This window comes from Pleurodeles waltl, chromosome 12, assembly GCF_031143425.1.
Source record: "Pleurodeles waltl isolate 20211129_DDA chromosome 12, aPleWal1.hap1.20221129, whole genome shotgun sequence".
Taxonomy (NCBI): domain Eukaryota; kingdom Metazoa; phylum Chordata; class Amphibia; order Caudata; family Salamandridae; genus Pleurodeles; species Pleurodeles waltl.
The window spans coordinates 50,499,836-50,521,982 of NC_090451.1; the positions used below are offsets into that span (position 1 = coordinate 50,499,836).

General features: G+C 47.3%; 1 protein-coding gene across 3 annotated transcripts in view; it reads left to right on the forward strand.

Annotated features, from left to right (window-relative positions):
- MAST3 (microtubule associated serine/threonine kinase 3) overlaps nt 1-22,147 on the forward strand; it is a 194,460-nt gene that overhangs the window by 146,173 nt on the left and 26,140 nt on the right. For all 3 annotated transcript variants that reach the window (XM_069217416.1, XM_069217413.1, XM_069217414.1), the window contains one exon: nt 3,419-3,645. In XM_069217416.1, the coding sequence (XP_069073517.1) occupies nt 3,419-3,645 (227 nt within the window). The remainder of the gene's footprint in view (nt 1-3,418; nt 3,646-22,147) is intronic.

Sequence of the window (22,147 nt, forward strand, 5' to 3'; positions counted from 1 at the left end):
AACCTAGCTTTCTCTTCCATTAAGATTCACCTTGCAGCAATATCTGCATACCTGCAGACTACCTATTCAACTTCCCTATATAAAATACCAGTCATTAAAGCATTCATGGAGGGCCTTAGGAGAATTATACCACCAAGAACACTACCTGTTCCTTCATGGAACCTAAATGTTGTCCTAACTAGACTTATGGGTCCACCTTTTGAACCCATGCACTCCTGCGACATACAGTTCCTAACCTGGAAGGTGGCATTTCTCATCGCCATTACTTCCCTGAGAAGAGTAAGCGAGATTCAGGCGTTTACTATACAGGAACCTTTTATACAACTACACAAAAATAAAGTCGTCCTAAGGACCAATCCTAAATTTTTGCCAAAGGTTATTTCACCGTTCCATCTAAATCAAACAGTGGAACTTCCAGTGTTCTTTCCACAGCCAGATACCGTAGCTGAAAGGGCACTACATACATTAGATGTCAAAAGAGCATTAATGTATTACATTGACAGAACAAAGAACATCAGAAAGACTAAACAACTCTTTATTGCATTTCAAAAACCTCATGCAGGAAACCCAATTTCAAAACAAGGTATAGCCAGATGGATAGTTAAATGCATCCAAATCTGCTACCTTAAAGCTAAACGACAGCTGCCCATTACACCAAGGGCACACTCAACCAGAAAGAAAGGTGCTACCATGGCCTTTCTAGGAAACATCCCAATGCAAGAAATATGTAAGGCAGCCACATGGTCTACGCCTCACACATTCACCAAGCACTACTGTGTAGACGTGTTATCCGCACAACAAGCCACAGTAGGTCAAGCTGTATTAAGGACATTATTTCAGACTACTTCCACTCCTACAGGCTGATCCACCGCTTTTGGGGAAATAACTGCTTACTAGTCTATTGCAGAACATGCGTATCTACAGCGACAGATGCCATCGAACTGAAAATGTCACTTACCCAGTGTACATCTGTTCGTGGCATCAGTCGCAGTAGATTCGCATGTGCCCACCCGCCTCCCCGGGAGCCTGTAGCAGTTTGGAAGTTACCTTCAATTATTTATATATGTATCATCTCAACCTTAAATAGGTGCATACTTAGTCACTCCATTGCATGGGCACTATTACTACAATTCAACTCCTACCTCACCCTCTGCGGGGAAAAACAATCGAAGATGGAGTCGACGCCCATGCGCAATGGAGACAAAAGGAGGAGTCACTCGGTCCCGTGACTCGAAAGACTTCTTCGAAGAAAAACAACTTGTAACACTCCGGCCCAACACCAGATGGCGAGCTATTGCAGAACATGCGAATCTACTGCGACTGATGCCACGAACAGATGTACACTGGGTAAGTGACATTTTCATTATATTATTTGGCGACCCAGTTGCTGCCTATACATGACTGGCTCACAGGGGGGTGGTCGGGCCCAGTGTATAAATTAGAATTGAACATGTTGACCTTTTCTCAAATACTTGACATACGCTATGGCTCGCAGATTCCCCACGACTTGGTCCCAGGGACAAGAATGATGTTTTGGCCTTGTGAGCGGCCTTGCGACACACTAGATGGATGGCTACTCTGACGCAACAGACTCCCCTGTGGAGAGGTTCCCTGGCAGCGAGAAACAGCCCTCCAATGCTTTATAAAATGGGATCAGCTGGGTATATCACAACTGGGTGATGTCTGGCAGGGCACGCATGTTGTCTCCTTTCAAGAGCTGCAGGCTAATTACCACCTGGCACATATGCAATTTTATAAATATTTCCAACTTCGCCACGCTCTCCAAGCGCATATAATACACACTACTTCAATATTGGAATAATGCCCACTCGAGGCTAAACTATTAAAGCGGGCGGTGGAAAAAGGGGGAGTGTCCCAAAGATATAAATGTTGAATAGCATTGCACTAGGAGACCTGAACCACGTTAGAGCAAGGTGGGAGAGATAGCGGGGCCCATTGGAGGAAGACGATTGGAGAGACGCACTCATGGCTCCAAACACTATCACTGTCCTACCGCCTGAGACGCGTACGGTTGTACTACCTACATGGGGTGTACCTCTCCCCCACCTGGCTACACAGAGCTGGGGTTCGCCGGGACCCTGTCTGTCCTAAATGTGAAACAGCCCCTGCTGACTTTTACCACATGATATGGGCATGTACATCTGTCCAGCGTTATTGGGGTGCAATATTACAGGAACTCACTGAGGTTTTGGGATGGGAGGTCCTGATGGCTCCATTGGTGGTGATTTTGGGTGTCATGGAAGGTGTGGGGGGCACGAGATAGAAGCATACCTTACTGAGTACTGCCCTCATGGTGGCCAAGAAAGGCATTGCAGCGGACTGGAAAATGGCTAGGCCCCCCGTCCCTCTTGCAATGGATGAGGGATGATAGAGTAGTGCGCGTGACAGGAGAAACCAGTCTACGAAGCAAGGGGCTGCCCTCAGACTCATCCGAAGGTGTGGGGGAAATGGCTGGGCAACATATTGTAAATCCCGAGGGGTGAGCCCCAGCTGCCATCATTGTCATATGCATACGAGTCATCTGGGTATGATGGCTGGACTCTTACAGTGGCGTACCCGAATGTTAATGCTCAATGACTGTCTTCAGTTAGGTGTGTTATTGTCACACTCATATGTATTTTGCTTTAATATCAATAACAATTGTTTATCAAAAAAAATATTGTAAAGGCCACTTGTTGCTAAAGCCACTCCAATTTAAAGCTCTTTCAAACCCTTTTTAGTTGTATTGTCACCTCTCCTTAGGGCTATTCTGCGTGTAGTTGGGGCAGGATTCCAAAACCACCTGGGGTGGGCAATGCTTTTTTTTTATTCAGGTCTTCTGGTGAGTTTCCATCACTTATTGAAAGCATGGAGTGTATGCCATTACATCTGGCGTACAGACGCTTTATTTGGATGGTATTGCAAATTTGGTAGTTGACATAATTGGTCTGCACATCCTTCATTCTACCACGGAGACCAGACACTACACTTAATTGCCTTGTCTAGCGGTAACTCTTCCATCATTCTTTACGCAGCACCCATAGACGTGCATTCCAGTGTGGGAATGACATAACATTTTATTAACCAACTACAAGTGGAACATTTGTACTAATCCTTTCAAAGAGACGAAGGAGACTAAAATGTCCCCAAGTATGTGCTTGTGTTTAAATGCTCAAAGGTATTTATTGAACTTGGCCAGAACAATACTGAGGATGCAATGTTCTGATTATTTTCAAGTTCTTGTTTCTAGAAAGTTCCAATTATCTTCCCGTTTTTGTTAATTTGGAATAAACGAAGGGTCCTTCATAACAGAAGGGATGTCTCATTGTTCGATACGGACAGGGGTGACCCTGCAGACAGTGTGGAGGGACGGCGCACACGTTTATAAAACCAAACATTTTGTTCCTTCTCTTGGTAGATGATTATGGCAGCGCTCCGTTGGTTAGCCCGATCTCGCAGCGCTCTTTCTCGTCCAACCCGTCGTCCAGGGATTCCTCGCCAAGCCGAGACGCTTCCGTCACCATAACCAGCCTGCGGCCTCCCATCATCATCCAGAGCTCTGGGAAGAAGTACGGGTTCACTTTGCGTGCAATAAGAGTCTACATGGGGGACAGCGACGTGTATACTGTGCATCACATGGTGTGGGTGAGTACGCCAGGAGGGAGCACTGACCTTCTGAATAGTGGGGAGTGGGTGGTTGAGGTGGAATTTATGCAAATCATATTTTTTATGTACAATGTTTCACACAAAATTTTAAAAAATATGTTGAAGGCTGCACAACTTAATATGGCGGCCCTCCCCACTTAAACTGCCACATTGGGGAATAGGCATATGAATACTAGAAAATCTGTTATACTCAGTAATGATGTCTTAAAGACAAACATTGCAAAATTAAGAATCTGCCGGAAACCAGCACTGCAGTTATTAGCCTTTTTTTCTAGTCCCTTTTTTTTCTACATCATACGTTATTCAACACCATGTAACTTCACGGGGTGAGCGTGCACTTTGTCGGTTAACTTTTTATGTGATGTTATATTTTAACTTACATGTCCATTTGCAGGTTCATTTTTTCCTAGTGTGATCTGTTTCTTTAGTATAGCCTGACTGAACCTTCGCAAATTTGAATTGCAGTCCGATTTCCTGGAAAGTTTCAGTTCAGTGGTACTGTTTAGGGTTGATCTGTCCTGCCCCTTGGAGGGCAAAATGTTATTGTTCGATGGCATCTGTCGCTGTAGATACGCATGTTCTGCAATAGCTCGCCATCTGGTGTTGGGCCGGAGTGTTACAAGTTGTTTTTCTTCGAAGAAGTCTTTCGAGTCACGGGACCGAGTGACTCCTCCTTTTGTCTCCATTGCGCATGGGCATCGACTCCATCCTCGATTGTTTTTTTTCCGCCATCGGGTTCGGACGTGTTCCTGTCGCTCCGAGTTTCGGAACGGAAAATTAGCTAATTTCGGAAGATTTTCGTCGGTATTGTTGCGTTCGGGATCGGCGTACTTAGATTCCACACCGCATCGAAGATCGAAGAGCTCCGGTGCCCTTCGGGGTAGTTTTTCGATCCTCCGTCGGGGCCTGGTCGGCCCGACCGCGTGCTGAAGAACGCCGATGGAACGGACCCCGTTCCGTTTCTGCCCCAAATGCCACAATAAATACCCCTACACAGACCAACACTTGGTCTGCAACCTGTGCCTGTCACCTGAGCACAGCGAAGACACCTGCGAGGCCTGTCGTGCGTTCCGGTCCCGAAAAACACTCCGAGACCGTCGAGCCAGAAGACTTCAGATGGCGTCCGCACCGACAGCCCAACGGGAGTTCGAGGAACAGGAAGAGGAAGGTACCTTCTCGATCCAAGACTCCGACTCCGAAGAATTCGACGATACACAAACCGTGAGTAAGACGTCGAAATCCACTCAGAGGAACATTTACAAGGCCCAGGGGACGCCACTGCCACCAGGCCATGGCTCGACCCATAAATTCGGTGACCGACCGTCGGCACCGAAAAAGGCCCAAACAGTGCCGAGATCGTCCGACTCCGGTCGAGACACCGGCACGCAGCCTTCTCGGGACCGAGAAAGTGCTGGAGACAAGCCTCGACACCGAGATGCCGGTGTGGACACGGCTCGACGCTGAGACAGCGGCACCGAAACAGATCGACGCCGAGAGGTTTCGGCCCCGAAAAGGAAAAAAGTCACCTCGGAGCCGAAAAAACACGCAGACAAAGTTTCGATGCCGAAACAAACTGCAAGAGACCCAGCTTCAGGCTCTTATACAGAAGAGCACTCGCTAACCTCCCAAATGCAGAAGCATAGGTTTGAGGAAGAGCTACAAGCAACTGATGTGGACCATACGCAAAAGCGTATCTTCATTCAGCAGGGGACAGGAAAAATAAGCACCCTTCCCCCCATTAGGAGAAAGAGAAGGTTGGAGTTCCAGACGGAACAAACACCACAACCAAAAGTGGTGAAAAGAGTTACACCACCACCCTCTCCTCCGCCCGTGATTAACGTTTCACCAGCACAAACTCCATCACACTCCCCAGCTCACACCACCATGAGCCAGGGTGACCAAGATCAGGACGCATGGGACCTATACGACGCCCCAGTGTCAGATAACAGTCCGGAGGCATACCCTACAAAGCCATCTCCACCAGAAGACAGCACCGCGTACTCTCAAGTGGTGGCTAGAGCAGCACAATTTCACCACGTAAGCCTCCACTCAGAACAGGTCGAGGATGATTTCTTATTCAACACACTCTCCTCCACCCACAGCTCATACCAAAGCCTGCCTATGCTCCCTGGTATGCTCCGGCACGCAAAAGACATCTTTAAGGAGCCGGTCAAAAGTAGGGCAATCACACCAAGGGTGGAAAAAAAGTATAAGCCGCCTCCTACGGACCCGGTTTTCATCACTACACAGCTGCCACCAGACTCTGTCGTTGTAGGAGCAGCTAGGAAAAGGGCCAACTCTCACACATCTGGAGATGCACCACCCCCAGATAAAGAAAGCCGCAAGTTCGATGCAGCTGGTAAAAGAGTCGCAGCACAAGCTGCAAACCAGTGGCGCATCGCGAACTCCCAGGCACTACTTGCGCGCTATGACAGAGCCCATTGGGATGAGATGCAACATCTCATTGAACATCTGCCCAAGGACTTACAAAATAGGGCAAAACAAGTGGTTGAGGAGGGACAGACCATCTCCAACAACCAGATACGCTCCTCCATGGACGCTGCAGATACAGCTGCACGGACAATTAATACATCTGTAACTATCAGAAGGCATGCATGGCTCCGAACGTCTGGATTTAAACCAGAGATTCAACAAGCAGTTCTCAATATGCCTTTTAATGAAAAAGAACTGTTCGGTCCAGAAGTGGACACAGCGATTGAGAAACTCAAAAAAGATACGGACACTGCCAAAGCCATGGGCGCACTCTACTCCCCGCAGAGCAGAGGGAATTACAGCTCATCCCGTAAAACGCCCTTTCGAGGGGGGTTTCGGGGTCAAAGCACACAAGCCAGCACCTCACAAGCCACACCGTCCAGTTACCAAGGACAGTATAGAGGAGGTTTTCGGGGACAATATAGAGGAGGGCAATTCCCTAGAAATAGAGGAAGATTCCAAAGCCCCAAAACCCCTACTACTAAACAGTGACTCACATGTCACTCACCCCCTCCACACAACACCAGTGGGGGGAAGAATAGGTCATTATTACAAAGCATGGGAGAAAATCACTACAGACACTTGGGTTCTAGCAATTATCCAACATGGTTATTGCATAGAATTTCTACAATTCCCTCCAAACATACCACCAAAAGCACAAAATTTAACAACACACCATTCCAATCTCCTGGAGATAGAAGTGCAGGCACTATTGCAAAAGAATGCAATCGAATTAGTGCCAAACACACAAATAAACACAGGAGTTTACTCACTGTACTTTCTGATACCAAAGAAGGACAAAACACTGAGACCAATCCTAGACCTCAGAGTAGTGAACACTTTCATCAAATCAGACCACTTCCACATGGTCACACTACAAGAAGTATTGCCATTGCTAAAACTACACGACTACATGGCAACTTTAGACCTCAAGGATGCTTATTTCCATATACCAATACACCCATCGCACAGGAAATACCTAAGGTTTGTATTCAAAGGAATACATTACCAATTCAAGGTACTGCCTTTCGGATTAACAACCGCTCCGAGAGTCTTTACCAAATGTCTAGCGGTAGTCGCTGCACACATAAGAAGGCAGCAAATACATGTGTTCCCATATTTGGACGACTGGCTAATCAAGGCCCATTCGTTCATACAGTGCTCATATCACACAAATCAGATCATACAAACCCTCTTCAAACTCGGGTTCACCGTCAACTTTACAAAATCCAACATTCTGTCGCGCAAGGTACAACAATACCTAGGAGCCATAATAGACACATCAAAGGGAGTAGCCACTCCAAGTCCACAAAGAATTCTAAATTTCAACACCATCATACAACGCATGTATCCAACACAAAAGATACAGGCAAAGATGGTATTACAACTCCTAGGCATGATGTCTTCATGCATAGCCATTGTCCCAAACGCAAGACTGCACATGAGGCCCTTACAACAATGCCTAGCATCACAGTGGTCTCAAGCACAGGGTCACCTTCTAGATCTGGTGTTAATAGACCGCCAAACTTACCTCTCGCTTCCGTGGTGGAACAACATAAATTTAAACAAGGGGCGGCCTTTCCAAGACCCAGTGCCACAATACGTAATAACAACAGATGCTTCCATGACAGGGTGGGGAGCACACCTCGATCAACACAGCATACAAGGACAATGGAACGTACATCAAACAAAACTGCATATCAATCACCTAGAACTTCTAGCAGTTTTTCAAGCACTAAAAGCCTTCCAACCAATAATAGTTCACAAATACATTCTCGTCAAAACAGACAACATGACAACAATGTATTATCTAAACAAGCAGGGGGGGACGCACTCCACGCAGTTAAGCCTGCTAGCACAAAAAATTTGGCATTGGGCAATTCACAACCAAATTCGCCTAATAGCACAGTTTATACCAGGGATCCAAAATCAACTCGCAGACAATCTCTCTCGAGATCATCAACAGGTCCACGAATGGGAAATTCACCCCCAAATTCTGAACACTTATTTCAAACTCTGGGGAACACCTCAGATAGACTTGTTTGCGACAAGGGAGAACGCAAAATGCCAAAACTTCGCATCCAGATACCCACACAAACAATCCCAAGGCAATGCCCTATGGATGAACTGGTCAGGGATATTTGCTTACGCTTTTCCTCCTCTCCCTCTCCTTCCTTACCTGGTAAACAAACTCAGTCAAAGCAAACTCAAACTCATATTGATAGCACCAACTTGGGCAAGGCAACCCTGGTACACAACGCTGCTAGACCTATCAGTGGTACCCTGCATCAAATTGCCCAACAGGCCAGATCTGTTGACACAGCACGACCAAAAGATCAGACACCCAGATCCAGCATCGCTGAATCTAGCAATCTGGCTCCTGAAATCCTAGAATTCGGGCACTTACAACTTACCCAAGAATGTATGGAAGTCATAAAACAAGCCAGAAGGCCATCCACCAGGCACTGTTATGCAAGTAAATGGAAGAGGTTTGTTTGCTACTGCCATATTAATCAAATACAACCATTACACACAACTCCAGAACATGTAGTGGGTTACTTGCTTCACTTACAAAAATCTAACCTAGCTTTCTCTTCCATTAAAATACACCTTGCAGCAATATCTGCATACCTGCAGACTACCTATTCAACTTCCCTATATAAGATACCAGTCATTAAAGCATTCATGGAGGGCCTTAGGAGAATTATACCACCAAGAACACTACCTGTTCCTTCATGGAACCTAAATGTTGTCCTAACTAGACTTATGGGTCCACCTTTTGAACCCATGCACTCCTGCGACATACAGTTCCTAACCTGGAAGGTGGCATTTCTCATCGCCATTACTTCCCTAAGAAGAGTAAGCGAGATTCAGGCGTTTACAATACAGGAACCTTTTATACAACTACACAAAAATAAAGTCGTCCTAAGGACCAATCCTAAATTTTTGCCAAAGGTTATTTCACCGTTCCATCTAAATCAAACAGTGGAACTTCCAGTGTTCTTTCCACAGCCAGATACCGTAGCTGAAAGGGCACTACATACATTAGATGTCAAAAGAGCATTGATGTATTACATTGACAGAACAAAAAACATCAGAAAGACTAAACAACTCTTTATTGCATTTCAAAAACCTCATGCAGGAAACCCAATTTCAAAACAAGGTATAGCCAGATGGATAGTTAAATGCATCCAAATCTGCTACCTTAAAGCTAAACGACAGCTGCCCATTACACCAAGGGCACACTCAACCAGAAAGAAAGGTGCTACCATGGCCTTTCTAGGAAACATCCCAATGCAAGAAATATGTAAGGCAGCCACATGGTCTACGCCTCACACATTCACCAAGCACTACTGTGTAGACGTGTTATCCGCACAACAAGCCACAGTAGGTCAAGCTGTATTAAGAACATTATTTCAGACTACTTCCACTCCTACAGGCTGATCCACCGCTTTTGGGGAAATAACTGCTTACTAGTCTATGCAGAACATGCGTATCTACAGCGACAGATGCCATCGAACTGAAAATGTCACTTACCCAGTGTACATCTGTTCGTGGCATCAGTCGCAGTAGATTCGCATGTGCCCACCCGCCTCCCCGGGAGCCTGTAGCAGTTTGGAAGTTACCTTCAATTATTTATATATGTATCATCTCAACCTTAAATAGGTGCATACTTAGTCACTCCATTGCATGGGCACTATTACTACAATTCAACTCCTACCTCACCCTCTGCGGGGAAAAACAATCGAGGATGGAGTCGATGCCCATGCGCAATGGAGACAAAAGGAGGAGTCACTCGGTCCCGTGACTCGAAAGACTTCTTCGAAGAAAAACAACTTGTAACACTCCGGCCCAACACCAGATGGCGAGCTATTGCAGAACATGCGAATCTACTGCGACTGATGCCACGAACAGATGTACACTGGGTAAGTGACATTTTCATTATGGTCAGTATGCAGTCCATCAATTACAGTCCTTCCCTGATAGGCAAGAGATGCACCTCTTCCCTCCAGTTCGTGGCGTCTCGCCAGTGTCTGACTGGCTATGGAGACGCAAAGCAAACCCTTGTGGGCAAGAGACAGAGGGATCCCTTAGGGCGCAGCCATTCTTTTTACAGGATGATCCTGGTCACTGGCCATATAAGGAGGTAGTGGGATAGTTTTTGACCCAATATTTTTGACAATTGTATGTAAAACAACATTTTTTTAAACGTTTTATTGCAGAAAAGGGCCCTCTCGAACCTTCCAAGAGAGGGGTGGGCTCTTTCACTTGTGATATGCCAGTGGTATTAAACCTTTTCCATGCCTGTGCCTTTCAGTTCAGTACTGAACCAATGCCTGCAAGATATCGTGCCCCGCGTTACAGCTGGATCCACCTTGTGCGTCTTGCCTTGGGGGACACCATATGCACTCAAGCTTCATATCTCAGGTGTCTCAACGCCAAGGGTCCTCCACCCCACCCATACCAAGTACCTGCCAGATTGTGTGTCGCCCTCACATCCGCCGCACAGAACATGCGCTGGTATCTCCTACCTTGTAATTTTCATGAACTATCACGTAACGCGAAACATAAATAATGCAGAATCAAAAATGCACTCTCAGCTGGACTCCTGTGAAATTTCGATAATTTTTCAAAGATGTGCATCTTTTAAAAAGAATGGCATTTAATAGCATCCTAATCTAGGGTTGCAAATAAAAAAATGCTTCAAAGTCCTATGTAAAGTTGTCCAAAACATGAGATTCTTACCTTATTCATGAAGCACAAATCTTGCAATACAAATTTATTCAAAACTGTAATTTCTGAAATGTGAAGATTTTCTGTGCTGTAATTTATATTAACATTTTTAATATTCAAAACCATTCTAGTCAGTGACATACAGCAATAAAGCAAGAAGAAAACATGAGAGCTGAACATCAGCTATAAAGGATTTATAATTGCATCATGGCTGTGGAGTAATAAACTTAAAGACAGTAGAAGATTTTACTAATTGGGTTTAATCCAAAAATACTGCAGGATTTTCTTGATATTTCCATTAAACACATCTTTACCAAACTGTTACATGGCTCTGATCCAAAAGTGCCACGGTCTCCCTTAAAATGTTTTGGATTGCGTTAGAGAAGGACATTGGTTTTTGTTCTATATATACATTACTACTTGATTACTTGTAGGAAGTTGGCTCTGTATGTGCTATTTCAAAGTAAGGAATAGCATGCACAGAGTCCAAGGGTTCCCCTTAGAGGTAAAATAGTGGTAAAAAGAGATAATACTAATGCTCTATTTTGTGGTAGTGTGGTCGAGCAGTAGGCTTATCCAAGGAGTAGTGTTAAGCATTTGTTGTACATACACATAGACAATAAATGAGGTACACACACTCAGAGACAAATCCAGCCAATAGGTTTTGTTATAGATAAATATCTTTTCTTAGTTTATTTTAAGAACCACAGGTTCAAATTTAACATGTAATATCTTGTTTGAAAGGTATTGCAGGTAAGTACATTAGGAACTTTGAATCATTTCAATTGCATGTATACTTTTCAAGTTATTCACAAATAGCTATTTTAAAAGTGGACACAGTGCAATTTTCACAGTTCCTGGGGGAGGTAAGTTTTTGTTAGTTTTACCAGGTAAGTAAGACACTTACAGGGTTCAGTTCTTGGTCCAAGGTAGCCCACCGTTGGGGATTCAGAGCAACCCCAAAGTTACCACACCAGCAGCTCAGGGCCGGTCAGGTGCAGAGTTCAAAGTGGTGCCCAAAACACATAGGCTTCAATGGAGAGAAGGGGGTGCCCCGGTTCCAGTCTGCCAGCAGGTAAGTACCCGCGTCTTCGGAGGGCAGACCAGGGGGGTTTTGTAGGGCACCGGGGGGGACACAAGCCCACACAGAAATTTCACCCTCAGCGGCGCGGGGGCGGCCGGGTGCAGTGTTAGAACAAGCGTCGGGTTCGCAATGTAAGTCAATGAGAGATCAAGGGATCTCTTCAGCGCTGCAGGCAGGCAAGGGGGGGCTTCCTCGGGGAAACCTCCACTTGGGCAAGGGAGAAGGACTCCTGGGGGTCACTTCTGCAGTGAAAGTCCGGTCCTTCAGGTCCTGGGGGCTGCGGGTGCAGGGTCTTTTCCAGACGTCGGGACTTAGGTTTCAGAGAGTCGCGGTCAGGGGAAGCCTCGGGATTCCCTCTGCAGGCGGCGCTGTGGGGACTCAGGGGGGACAGGTTTTGGTACTCACATTCGTAGAGTAGTCCGGGGGTCCTCCCTGAGGGGTTGGTTCTCCACCAGCCGAGTCGGGGTCGCCGGGTGCAGTGTTGCAAGTCTCACGCTTCTTGCGGGGAGATTGCAGGGTTCTTTAAAGCTGCTTCTTTGGATAAAGTTGCAGTCTTTTTGGAGCAGGTCCGCTGTCCTCGGGAGTTTCTTGTCGTCGTCGAAGCAGGGCAGTCCTCAGAGGATTCAGAGGTCGCTGGTCCCTTTGGAAGGCGTCGCTGGAGCAGAGTTCTTTGGAAGGCAGGAGACAGGCCGGTGAGTTTCTGGAGCCAAGGCAGTTGGTGTCTTCTGGTCTTCCTCTGCAGGGGTTTTCAGCTAGGCAGTCCTTCTTCTTGTTGTTGCAGGAATCTAATTTTCTAGGGTTCAGGGTAGCCCTTAAATACTAAATTTAAGGGCGTGTTTAGGTCTGGGGGGTTAGTAGCCAATGGCTACTAGCCCTGAGGGTGGGTACACCCTCTTTGTGCCTCCTCCAAAGGGGAGGGGGTCACAATCCTAACCCTATTGGGGGAATCCTCCATCTGCAAGATGGAGGATTTCTAAAAGTTAGAGTCACCTCAGCTCAGGACACCTTAGGGGCTGTCCTGACTGGCCAGTGACTCCTCCTTGTTGCTTTCTTTGTTCCCTCCAGCCTTGCCGCCAAAAGTGGGGGCCGTGGCCGGAGGGGGCGGGCAACTCCACTAAGCTGGAGTGCCCTGCTGGGCTGTGACAAAGGGGTGAGCCTTTGAGGCTCACCGCCAGGTGTTACAGCTCCTGCCTGGGGGAGGTGTTAGCATCTCCACCCAGTGCAGGCTTTGTTACTGGCCTCAGAGTGACAAAGGCACTCTCCCCATGGGGCCAGCAACATGTCTCTGGTGTGGCAGGCTGCTGGAACTAGTCAGCCTACACAGACAGTCGGTTAAGTTTCAGGGGGCACCTCTAAGGTGCCCTCTGGGGTGTATTTTGCAATAAAATGTACACTGGCATCAGTGTGCATTTATTGTGCTGAGAAGTTTGATACCAAACTTCCCAGTTTTCAGTGTAGCCATTATGGTGCTGTGGAGTTCGTGTTTGACAAACTCCCAGACCATTTACTCTTATGGCTACCCTGCACTTACAATGTCTAAGGTTTTGTTTAGACACTGTAGGGGTACCATGCTCATGCACTGGTACCCTCACCTATGGTATAGTGCACCCTCCCTTAGGGCTGTAAGGCCTGCTAGAGGGGTGACTGACCTATACTTGCATAGGCAGTGAGAGGCTGGCATGGCACCCTGAGGGGAGTGCCATGTCGACTTACTCGTTTTGTTCTCACTAGCACACACAAGCTGGCAAGCAGTGTGTCTGTGCTGAGTGAGAGGTCTCCAGGGTGGCATAAGACATGCTGCAGCCCTTAGAGACCTTCCTTGGCATCAGGGCCCTTGGTACTAGAAGTACCAGTTACAAGGGACTTATCTGGATACCAGGGTCTGCCAATTGTGGATACAAAAGTACAGGTTAGGGAAAGAACACTGGTGCTGGGGCCTGGTTAGCAGGCCTCAGCACACTTTCAATTGTAAACATAGCATCAGCAAAGGCAAAAAGTCAGGGGGCAACCATGCCAAGGAGGCATTTCCTTACATTACTTCACAACTAAAGATTAACATAGATGTGATGGCATGTGTAGCTGTAGATGCACATGGTTTGCATAAGTCTGCCACCTAGTGTTGGGCCTGGAGTGTTACAAGTTGTTTTTCTTCGAAGAGTATTTGCGAGTCACACGATTGAGTGACTCCTCCTTGCGGAGATACTGTGTATGGGCATTGAGTCCTTTGTTAGATTGCTTTCTTTCTGCCATCAGGTTTGGACATGTTTCCTCTCACTCCGGTGGATCTCGGTTCAGTATCTTCTGAACTTTATTCTAACTTTCTATAAACGCCTATCGTTTTGATCGCGTTTTCTACTCTTAATAGTCAATCCGATTTCAATTGTCTGGGTCGATTTTACTCCTTTAGGGGGGACCTCGTCCTTCTTGGGCCTACTTTGATACATTGTAGTCGAATGATGTTAGGCTGATGGAACGAACTCCGTTTCGGTTTTGTCCTCGGTGTGACGCCAAAGTTCCCTACACCGACCAGCATTTGCTGTATAATGTGTGCCTGTCTTCAGAACACAGAGAAGAGACCTACGATGCCTGTAGATGATTTCGATGAAAGACAACTGTCCGGGACTGAAGAGCGCGTCGATTGGAGATTGCATCCAAATCGACAGAAGACACACCCGAGATCTTCGGAGAAGAGCAGGCACAGGAAGAAGTAGGTGCAGCGCACAGCCGTCTCCATTACAGATTTGATTCGGCTCGAGACTCTGATGTCAGTCCATACCACTGGCGCAGTATGTGAGTACATCAGCCCCATCACACCAACCAAAGACAATTAAAAAGAATCCTGCGTTGGTCATTGGTCCTCCACTGCCCTCGGGCCATGGTCGGAGCCGGACAAATACATTTGGATGACGAACCTTCGGGTTTGGCACGGAAACAAAAGACCAAAATGCAGTTGGCACCAACCAAACAGACTGCTGCATCTTTTTCGGTATTGAGCCGAAAATTGGACATTTCAACCTCGGAGCCGAAAAAATTAACACCACTTTCGGTCCTAGTCAAGCATTCAGTGTCAAACTTCAGAATCGAAAGCTGTCAGCAGTAAATATTCTGCAGTTACTGAGGAGTCATCTGGAATACAACCTATATTAGAGGTTATGGACTCTAAGCAGCACAAATTTCATATACAGAAGGAAACAGGAATGATCATAGCCTCTTCTCCTGTAACAACTAAAAGGGAACTTACATTTCAGGAGACTTTGGACGCTAGGCCTCCACCTAAGAAAGTCTCTAAAGAAAAGGAGAAAGAAGACTACACAACAACCTCAGCCTTCACCACCACATTCTCCTTTCTTTCCTTCACCACCACCCTCACCTACACACTCTACACAGTTCTCTCCACGGACATCATCTGCATCACCTCATGGTGATGACTTAAGTAATGTTTGTAGAAGGCTGGCTTGGCTTGTAGTGGGTACCAGAGGTACTTACACCTTGTGCCAGGTCCAGTTATCCCTTATTAGTGTAGAAGAGGTGTTTCTAGCAGCTTAGGCTGATAGAAGGTAGCTATGGCAAAGCAGCTTAGGCTGAATTAGGAGACATGTAAAGCTCCTACTATACCACTGGTGTCATATGCACAATATCATCAGAAAACACAATACACAGATATACTAAAATTAAAGGTACTTTATTTTTATGACAATATGCCAAAAGTATCTCAGTGAGTACCCTCAGTATGAGGATGATAAATATACACAAGATATATGTACACAAACCAAAATTATGCAGGTAATAGCAAAAGGAAGTAATGCAAGCAATGTAAAGTTACAGTAGATTGCAATAGGAGCACATAGGTATTGGGGCAACACAAACCATATACTCCAAAAGTGGAATGCGAACCACGAATGGACCCCAAACCTATGTGAGCTTGTAGAGGGTCGCTTGGACTGTAAGAAAACAGTGAGGGTTAGAGAAATAGCCCACCCCAAGACCCTGAAAGGTAGGTGTAAAGTGCACCTACTACCACCAGAGAGCACAGAAGTCGTGATAGGGGGATTCTGCAAGGAAAACAAACACCAGCAATGCAACAACAGTGGATTTCCGGACCTGAGTACCTGTAAGACAAGGGGACCAAGTCCAAGAGTCGCAACAGTGTCGAGAGTGGGCAGGAGCCCAGGAAATGCCAGCTGAGGCTGCAAGGAAGCTGCCACCGTGTGGAAGAAGCTTGGTGTTCTGCAAGAACGAAGAGGACTAGGAACTTCCCCTTTAGAGGATGGATGTTACACGTCGCGAAGAAGCTTGCAGAGGTGTTCCCACGCAGAAAGACCGCAAACAAGCCTTGCTAGATGCAAGGGTGGCGGTTAGGGTTTTTGGATGCTGCTGTGGCCCAGGAGGGACCAGGATGTCGCCACTTGGATGAGGAGACAGAGGGGGCGCCCAGCAAGTCAGGGAGCCCTCAGAGAAGCAGGCAGCACCTGCAGAAGTACCTGAACAGGCACTTGGAAGAAGAGTGAAGCGGAGTCCACGCGAAGTCACAAAAGGGAGTCCCACAACGCCAGAGGACAACTCAGAAGGTTGTGCACTGCAGGTTAAAGTGTCGGGGACCCAGGCTTGGCTGTGCACGAAGGAAATCCTGGAAGAGCGCACAGGAGCCGGAGCAGCTGCAAATCACGCGGTACCCAGCAATGCAGTCTAGCGTGGGGAGGCAAGGACTTACCTCCACCAAACTTGGACTGAAGAGTCACTGGACTGTGGGAGCCACTTGGACAAAGTTGCTGAGTTCCAGGGACCACGCTCGTCGTGCTGAGAGGGGACCCAGAGGACCGGTGATGCAGTCTTTTGCTGCCTGCGGTTGCAGGGGGAAGATTCCATCGACCCACTGGAGATTTCTTCAGAGCTCCTGGTGCAGAGAGGAGGCAGGCTACCCCCAGAGCATGCACCACCTGGAAACAGTCGAGAAAGCCGGCAGGATGAAGCGATACAAGGCTGCTAGTAGTCGTCTTGCTACTTTGTTGCGGTTTTGCAGGCGTCCTGAGCAGTCAGCGGTCGATCCTTTGGCAGAAGGTGAAGAGGGAGATGCAGAGGAACTCTGGTGAGCTCTTGCATTCGTTATCTGGTGAGATCCCCAAAGCAGAGACCCTAAATAGCCAGAAAAGGAGGTGTGGCTACCTAGGAAGGAGGATTGGCTACCAAGAGAGGTAAGAGCCTATCAGAAGGAGCCTCTGACGTCACCTGCTGGCACTGGCCACTCAGAGCAGTCCAGTGTGCCACAGACACCTCTGTTTCCAAGATGGCAGAGGTCTGGGACACACTGGAGGAGCTCTGGGCACCTCCCCTGGGAGGTGCAGGTCAGGGGAGTGGCCACTCCCCTTTCCTTTGTCCAGTTTCGCGCCAGAGCAAGGCTGGGGGATCCCTGAACCGGTGTAGCCTGGCTTATGCAGAGATGGGCACCATCTGTGCCCATCAAAGCATTTCCAGAGGCTGGGGTAGGCTACTCCTCCCCAGCCTTCACACCTATTTCCAAAGGGAGAGGGTGTTACACCCTCTCTCAGAGGAAGTCCTTTGTTCCGCCTTCCTGGGCCAGGGCTGCCTGGACCCCAGGAGGGCAGAAACCTGTCTGAGGGGTTGGCAGCAGCTGCAGTGGAGACCCCGGAAAGGCAGTTTGTCAGTACCCGGGTTCTGTGCTAGAGATCCGGGGGATCATGGAATTGTCCCCCCAATGCCAGAATGGCATTGGGGTGGCAATTCCATGATCTTAGACATGTTACCTGGCCATGTTCGGAGTTACCATTGTGACGCTGTACATAGGTAGTGACCTATGTACAGTGCACGCGTGTAATGGTGTCCCCGCACTCACAAAGTCTGGGGAATTTGCCCTGAACGATGAGAGGGCACCTTGGCTAGTGCCAGGGTGCCCTCACACTAAGTAACTTTGCACCCAACCTTCACCAGGTGAAGGTTAGACATATAGGTGACTTATAAGTTACTTAAGTGCAGTGGTAAATGGCTGTGAAATAACGTGGACGTTATTTCACTCAGGCTGCAGTGGCAGGCCTGTCTAAGAATTGTCAGAGCTCCCTATGGGTGGCAAAAGAAATGCTGCAGCCCATAGGGATCTCCTGGAACCCCAATACCCTGGGTACCTCAGTACCATATACTAGGGAATTATATGGGTGTACCAGTATGCCAATGTGAATTGGTAAATTTAGCCACTAGCCTGTTAGTGACAAATTTGGAAAGCAGAGAGAGCATAACCACTGAGGTTCTGATTAGCAGAGCCGCAGTGAGACAGTTAAGCATCACACAGGGAACACATACAGGGCACACTTATGAGCACTGGGGTCCTGCCTGGCAGGGTCCCAGTGACACATGGACTAAAACAACATATATACAGTGAAATATGGGGGTAACATGCCAGGCAAGATGGTACTTTTCTACAATGTTCAACAAGATGTAGACCCATGGGATCTATATGATCCTGATCCCATTCTCCCTAATGACCCAGATTTATACCCAGCGCGGGCATCTCCCCCTTGCAATCAAGTGACAACTAGGGGAGCTGTGTATCTCACTGTACCATTACATACAGATCCTATTGAAGAGGACTTTCTGATTGGTACCTTGACATCTACACGCAAGGAGTACCAATGTCTCTCTATGCTTCCAGGCATGCTTAGACGTGCTGCAGACATTTTTAAGGAGCCCGTCGAGGCAAGGGTTGATAAAAAGTACAAACCTGCACCCTCTGACCCAGTTTTTATTAGTGCACAATTACCATCTGCCTCTGTAGTTGTAAGTGCGGCAAGAAAATGTGCCAATAGTCGGTCTACAGGAGATGCCCCTCCCCCAGACAAAAAGTGTAAAATTAGACACAGCAGCTAAAAGTGGCTACTCAGGCTGCGAACCACTGGAGGATTGCAAATTCCCAGGCACTCCTGCTGAGGTACGATAGGGCCCACTGGCATGAGATGGAAGAGATATTGCAATATCTTCCACCAGAACATCAGAAACGAGGGCAACAAATAACAGAGGGACAGGCTATCTCTAGTAACGCAATTAGGTGCTCCACTGATGTAGCTGATACAGCAGCAAGGGGGGCCAACACCAGCATAGTAATCCGAAGACGTGCATGGTTAAGACGTTCAGGTGTTAAACCCGATATACAGCAAGCCGTATCAAACATGCCCTTTCATAAGGAGCATTTATTTGGACCAGAGGTGGATACCACCATAGAGAAGCCTAAGAAAGACTCGGAAACGGCTAAGGCTATGGGTGCACTATACACCACACACACTAGAGGTACTTTTCATAGGCCACAATTCAGAGGTGGTTTCAAACCATCAACCACAGACCCATCCACCTGGCAACAGAAACAAGGGTCACACTTCTATAACAGAGGTTCATGCAGAGGTTCTTATAGAGGATCTGATAATAGAGGAAGAGGGAAAACATCTGCTTCCAGAGGTTCCTCTGCCTCAACAAAACAGTGACTTCTTACAAATCCCCACAGCGCGCACATCTCCTGTGGGAGGAAGACTGGTAAACTTTTATCCACAATGGTGCAACATCACCACAGATCAGTGGGTTCGATCAATTATCCAACATGGCTATTGTCAAGAACTCCTGTCCACTCCACCAAACATTGCTCCTTGTTCCCACAAACTTTCTCAAGACCATCTCATTCTGTTGAAGGAGGAAGTACAGTCCCTTCTTCTCAAAGGGGCTATAGAACCGGAACCTACATCCCAACAAGGGTCAGGATTATATTCACTTTACTTCCTGATACGCAAAAAGGACGGTTCATTAAGACCAATTTTAGATCTCAGACCTCTCCATCTATACATACTCTCAGAGCATTTCCATAGGACCACTCTGCAAGGTGTTATTCTGCTATTACAGCAAGGGGGTTACATGACAGCATCAGATCTCAAAGATGTTTAATTCCACATTTCCATACATCCAGCACATTGCAAATATCTAAGATGTGTCATTGCAGGAAAGCACTACCGATTCAAGGTACTACCATTCGGGGTAACAGCTCCAAGTGTAGTCACAAAATGCTTGGCAGTAGTAGCAGCATTTCTAAGACAACACATACATGTTTTCTCATATCTAGACGACTGGCTCATAAAGGCCAATGCAATTCACACCTGCCAGGAACACATTCAGTACACTGTCGGTCTTCAATACAAGTTGGGGTTCCCAATAAATTACCTCAGATCTCATCTTCAACCATCTCAAATACAGCCTTGTCTGGGAGCAATTCTGAACGCTCAGTCAGCATTAGCATATCCAAACCCAGTAAGGATTCAAGATTTTCAAAATCTCATCTCTCAATTAAGGAGAATCATACTTACACAGTGAAGCCAGGGATGCAGCTATTTGGAATGATGGCTTCTTGTATAGCCATAGATCCAATGCAAGACTACACATGCATCCACTGCAGCAGTGCTTTCTCAACAGTGGCCTCAGTCACAGGTCATCCTCTGGATCTAGTGTTGTCAGACCCCCAGACTCACCGCTCTCTGCAACAGTGGAATCCCACCAACCTTTCAAAAGGGCGGCCCTTTCAGGACCCTGTGCCTCAGATCGCACTTACAACAGATTCATCACAACATCAATTATTTTTAACTGCTAGCAGTCTTTCTAGCACTCAAAGCATTCTTTACGCAAATCTCACACAAGATAGTGTTAGTCCGTACGGACAATATGACCACAATGTATTATCTGCAAAAACAGCGGGGGGAGCAGGCACTCATCTCAGCTGTCCCTTCTAGCTCAGACACTTTGGAAGTGAGTGATTCACAATCACATTCAGTAACTGGCAGAATATCTCCCAGCAATGGACAATCAGCTAGCAGACCTATTAAGCAGGACGCAGCAACAAGTCCACAAATGGGAAATTCACCAACAAGTACTTCACCAATACTTTCGATTGTGGGTAACACCAGAGACGGAGCTCTTCATCACCTCAGAAAACTCAAAATGCCAAAACTTTGCATCCCAGTACCCACACCCTCAGTCCAAGGGCAGTGCTCTATGTATGAATTGGTCAGGGATATTTGCTTACACTTTCCCCCTCTCCCACTCATACCATTTCTAATACGCAATTTGAAACAAACATCATTCACCATGATTCTTGTAGCCTCCACATGGGCACGTCACTCTTGGTACACAACGCTTTTGGATCGGTCTGTGGTTCCACATCACAAACTTCCATACAGATCAGATCTTTTGACTCAAAAGAGAGGCCAAATCAGACATCCAAATCTGAAAGCACTCAATCTTGTGATAAGGCTCCTGACGTCATAGAAATTGGCTACTTACAACTACCTTCTGAATGTATGAACATTCTTAAAGAAGCACGCAGACCTACAACTAGACCGTGTTATGCTGCTAAATGGAAACATTTTGCATATTATTGTCAACCTAAAAATATCGATCAACTTAAACACTCAATACAAGACATTGGGGGTCATTCTAACCCTGGCGGTCAGCTAAAATGACGGGGGCACCGCCAACAGGCTGGCGGTGCCCCGCATGGCATTCTGACCGCGGCGGTTCGGCCGCGGTCAGAAGTGGAAAACCGGCGGTCTTCCGCCGGTTTTCCGCTGCCCTTCTGAATCCTCCATGGCGGCGCAGCTCGCTGCGCCGCCATGGGGATTCAGACACCCCATACCGCCATCCTGTTCCTGGCGGTTCTCCCGCCAGGAACAGGATGGCAGTATGGGGTGTCGTGGGGCCCCTGGGGGCCCCACAAAGAATTTCACTGTCTGCATTGCAGACAGTGAAATTCGCGACGGGTGCCACTGCACCCGTCGCACCTTCCCACTCTGCCGGCTCCATTCGGAGCTGGCGTCCTCGTGGGAAGGTTGTTTTACACTGGGCTGGCGGGCGGCCTTTTGGCGGTCGCCCGCCAGCCCAGTGTAAAACCCAGAATACCCGCAGCGGTCTAATGACCGTGGTGCCGTATTCTGGAGGGGGGAACTCTGGCGGGCGGCCTCCGCCGCCCGCCAGGGTGAGAATCACCCCCATTGTCTGTTATTTGCTACATTTGCTAAAGGCAAATCTAGCATACTCTTCTTTTAGACTTCATTTAGCAGCCATAGCTGCTTACCTCCAAAACAGACATGTCTCTTTATTTTGAATTCCTGTGATTAAGGTATCTGTGGAAGG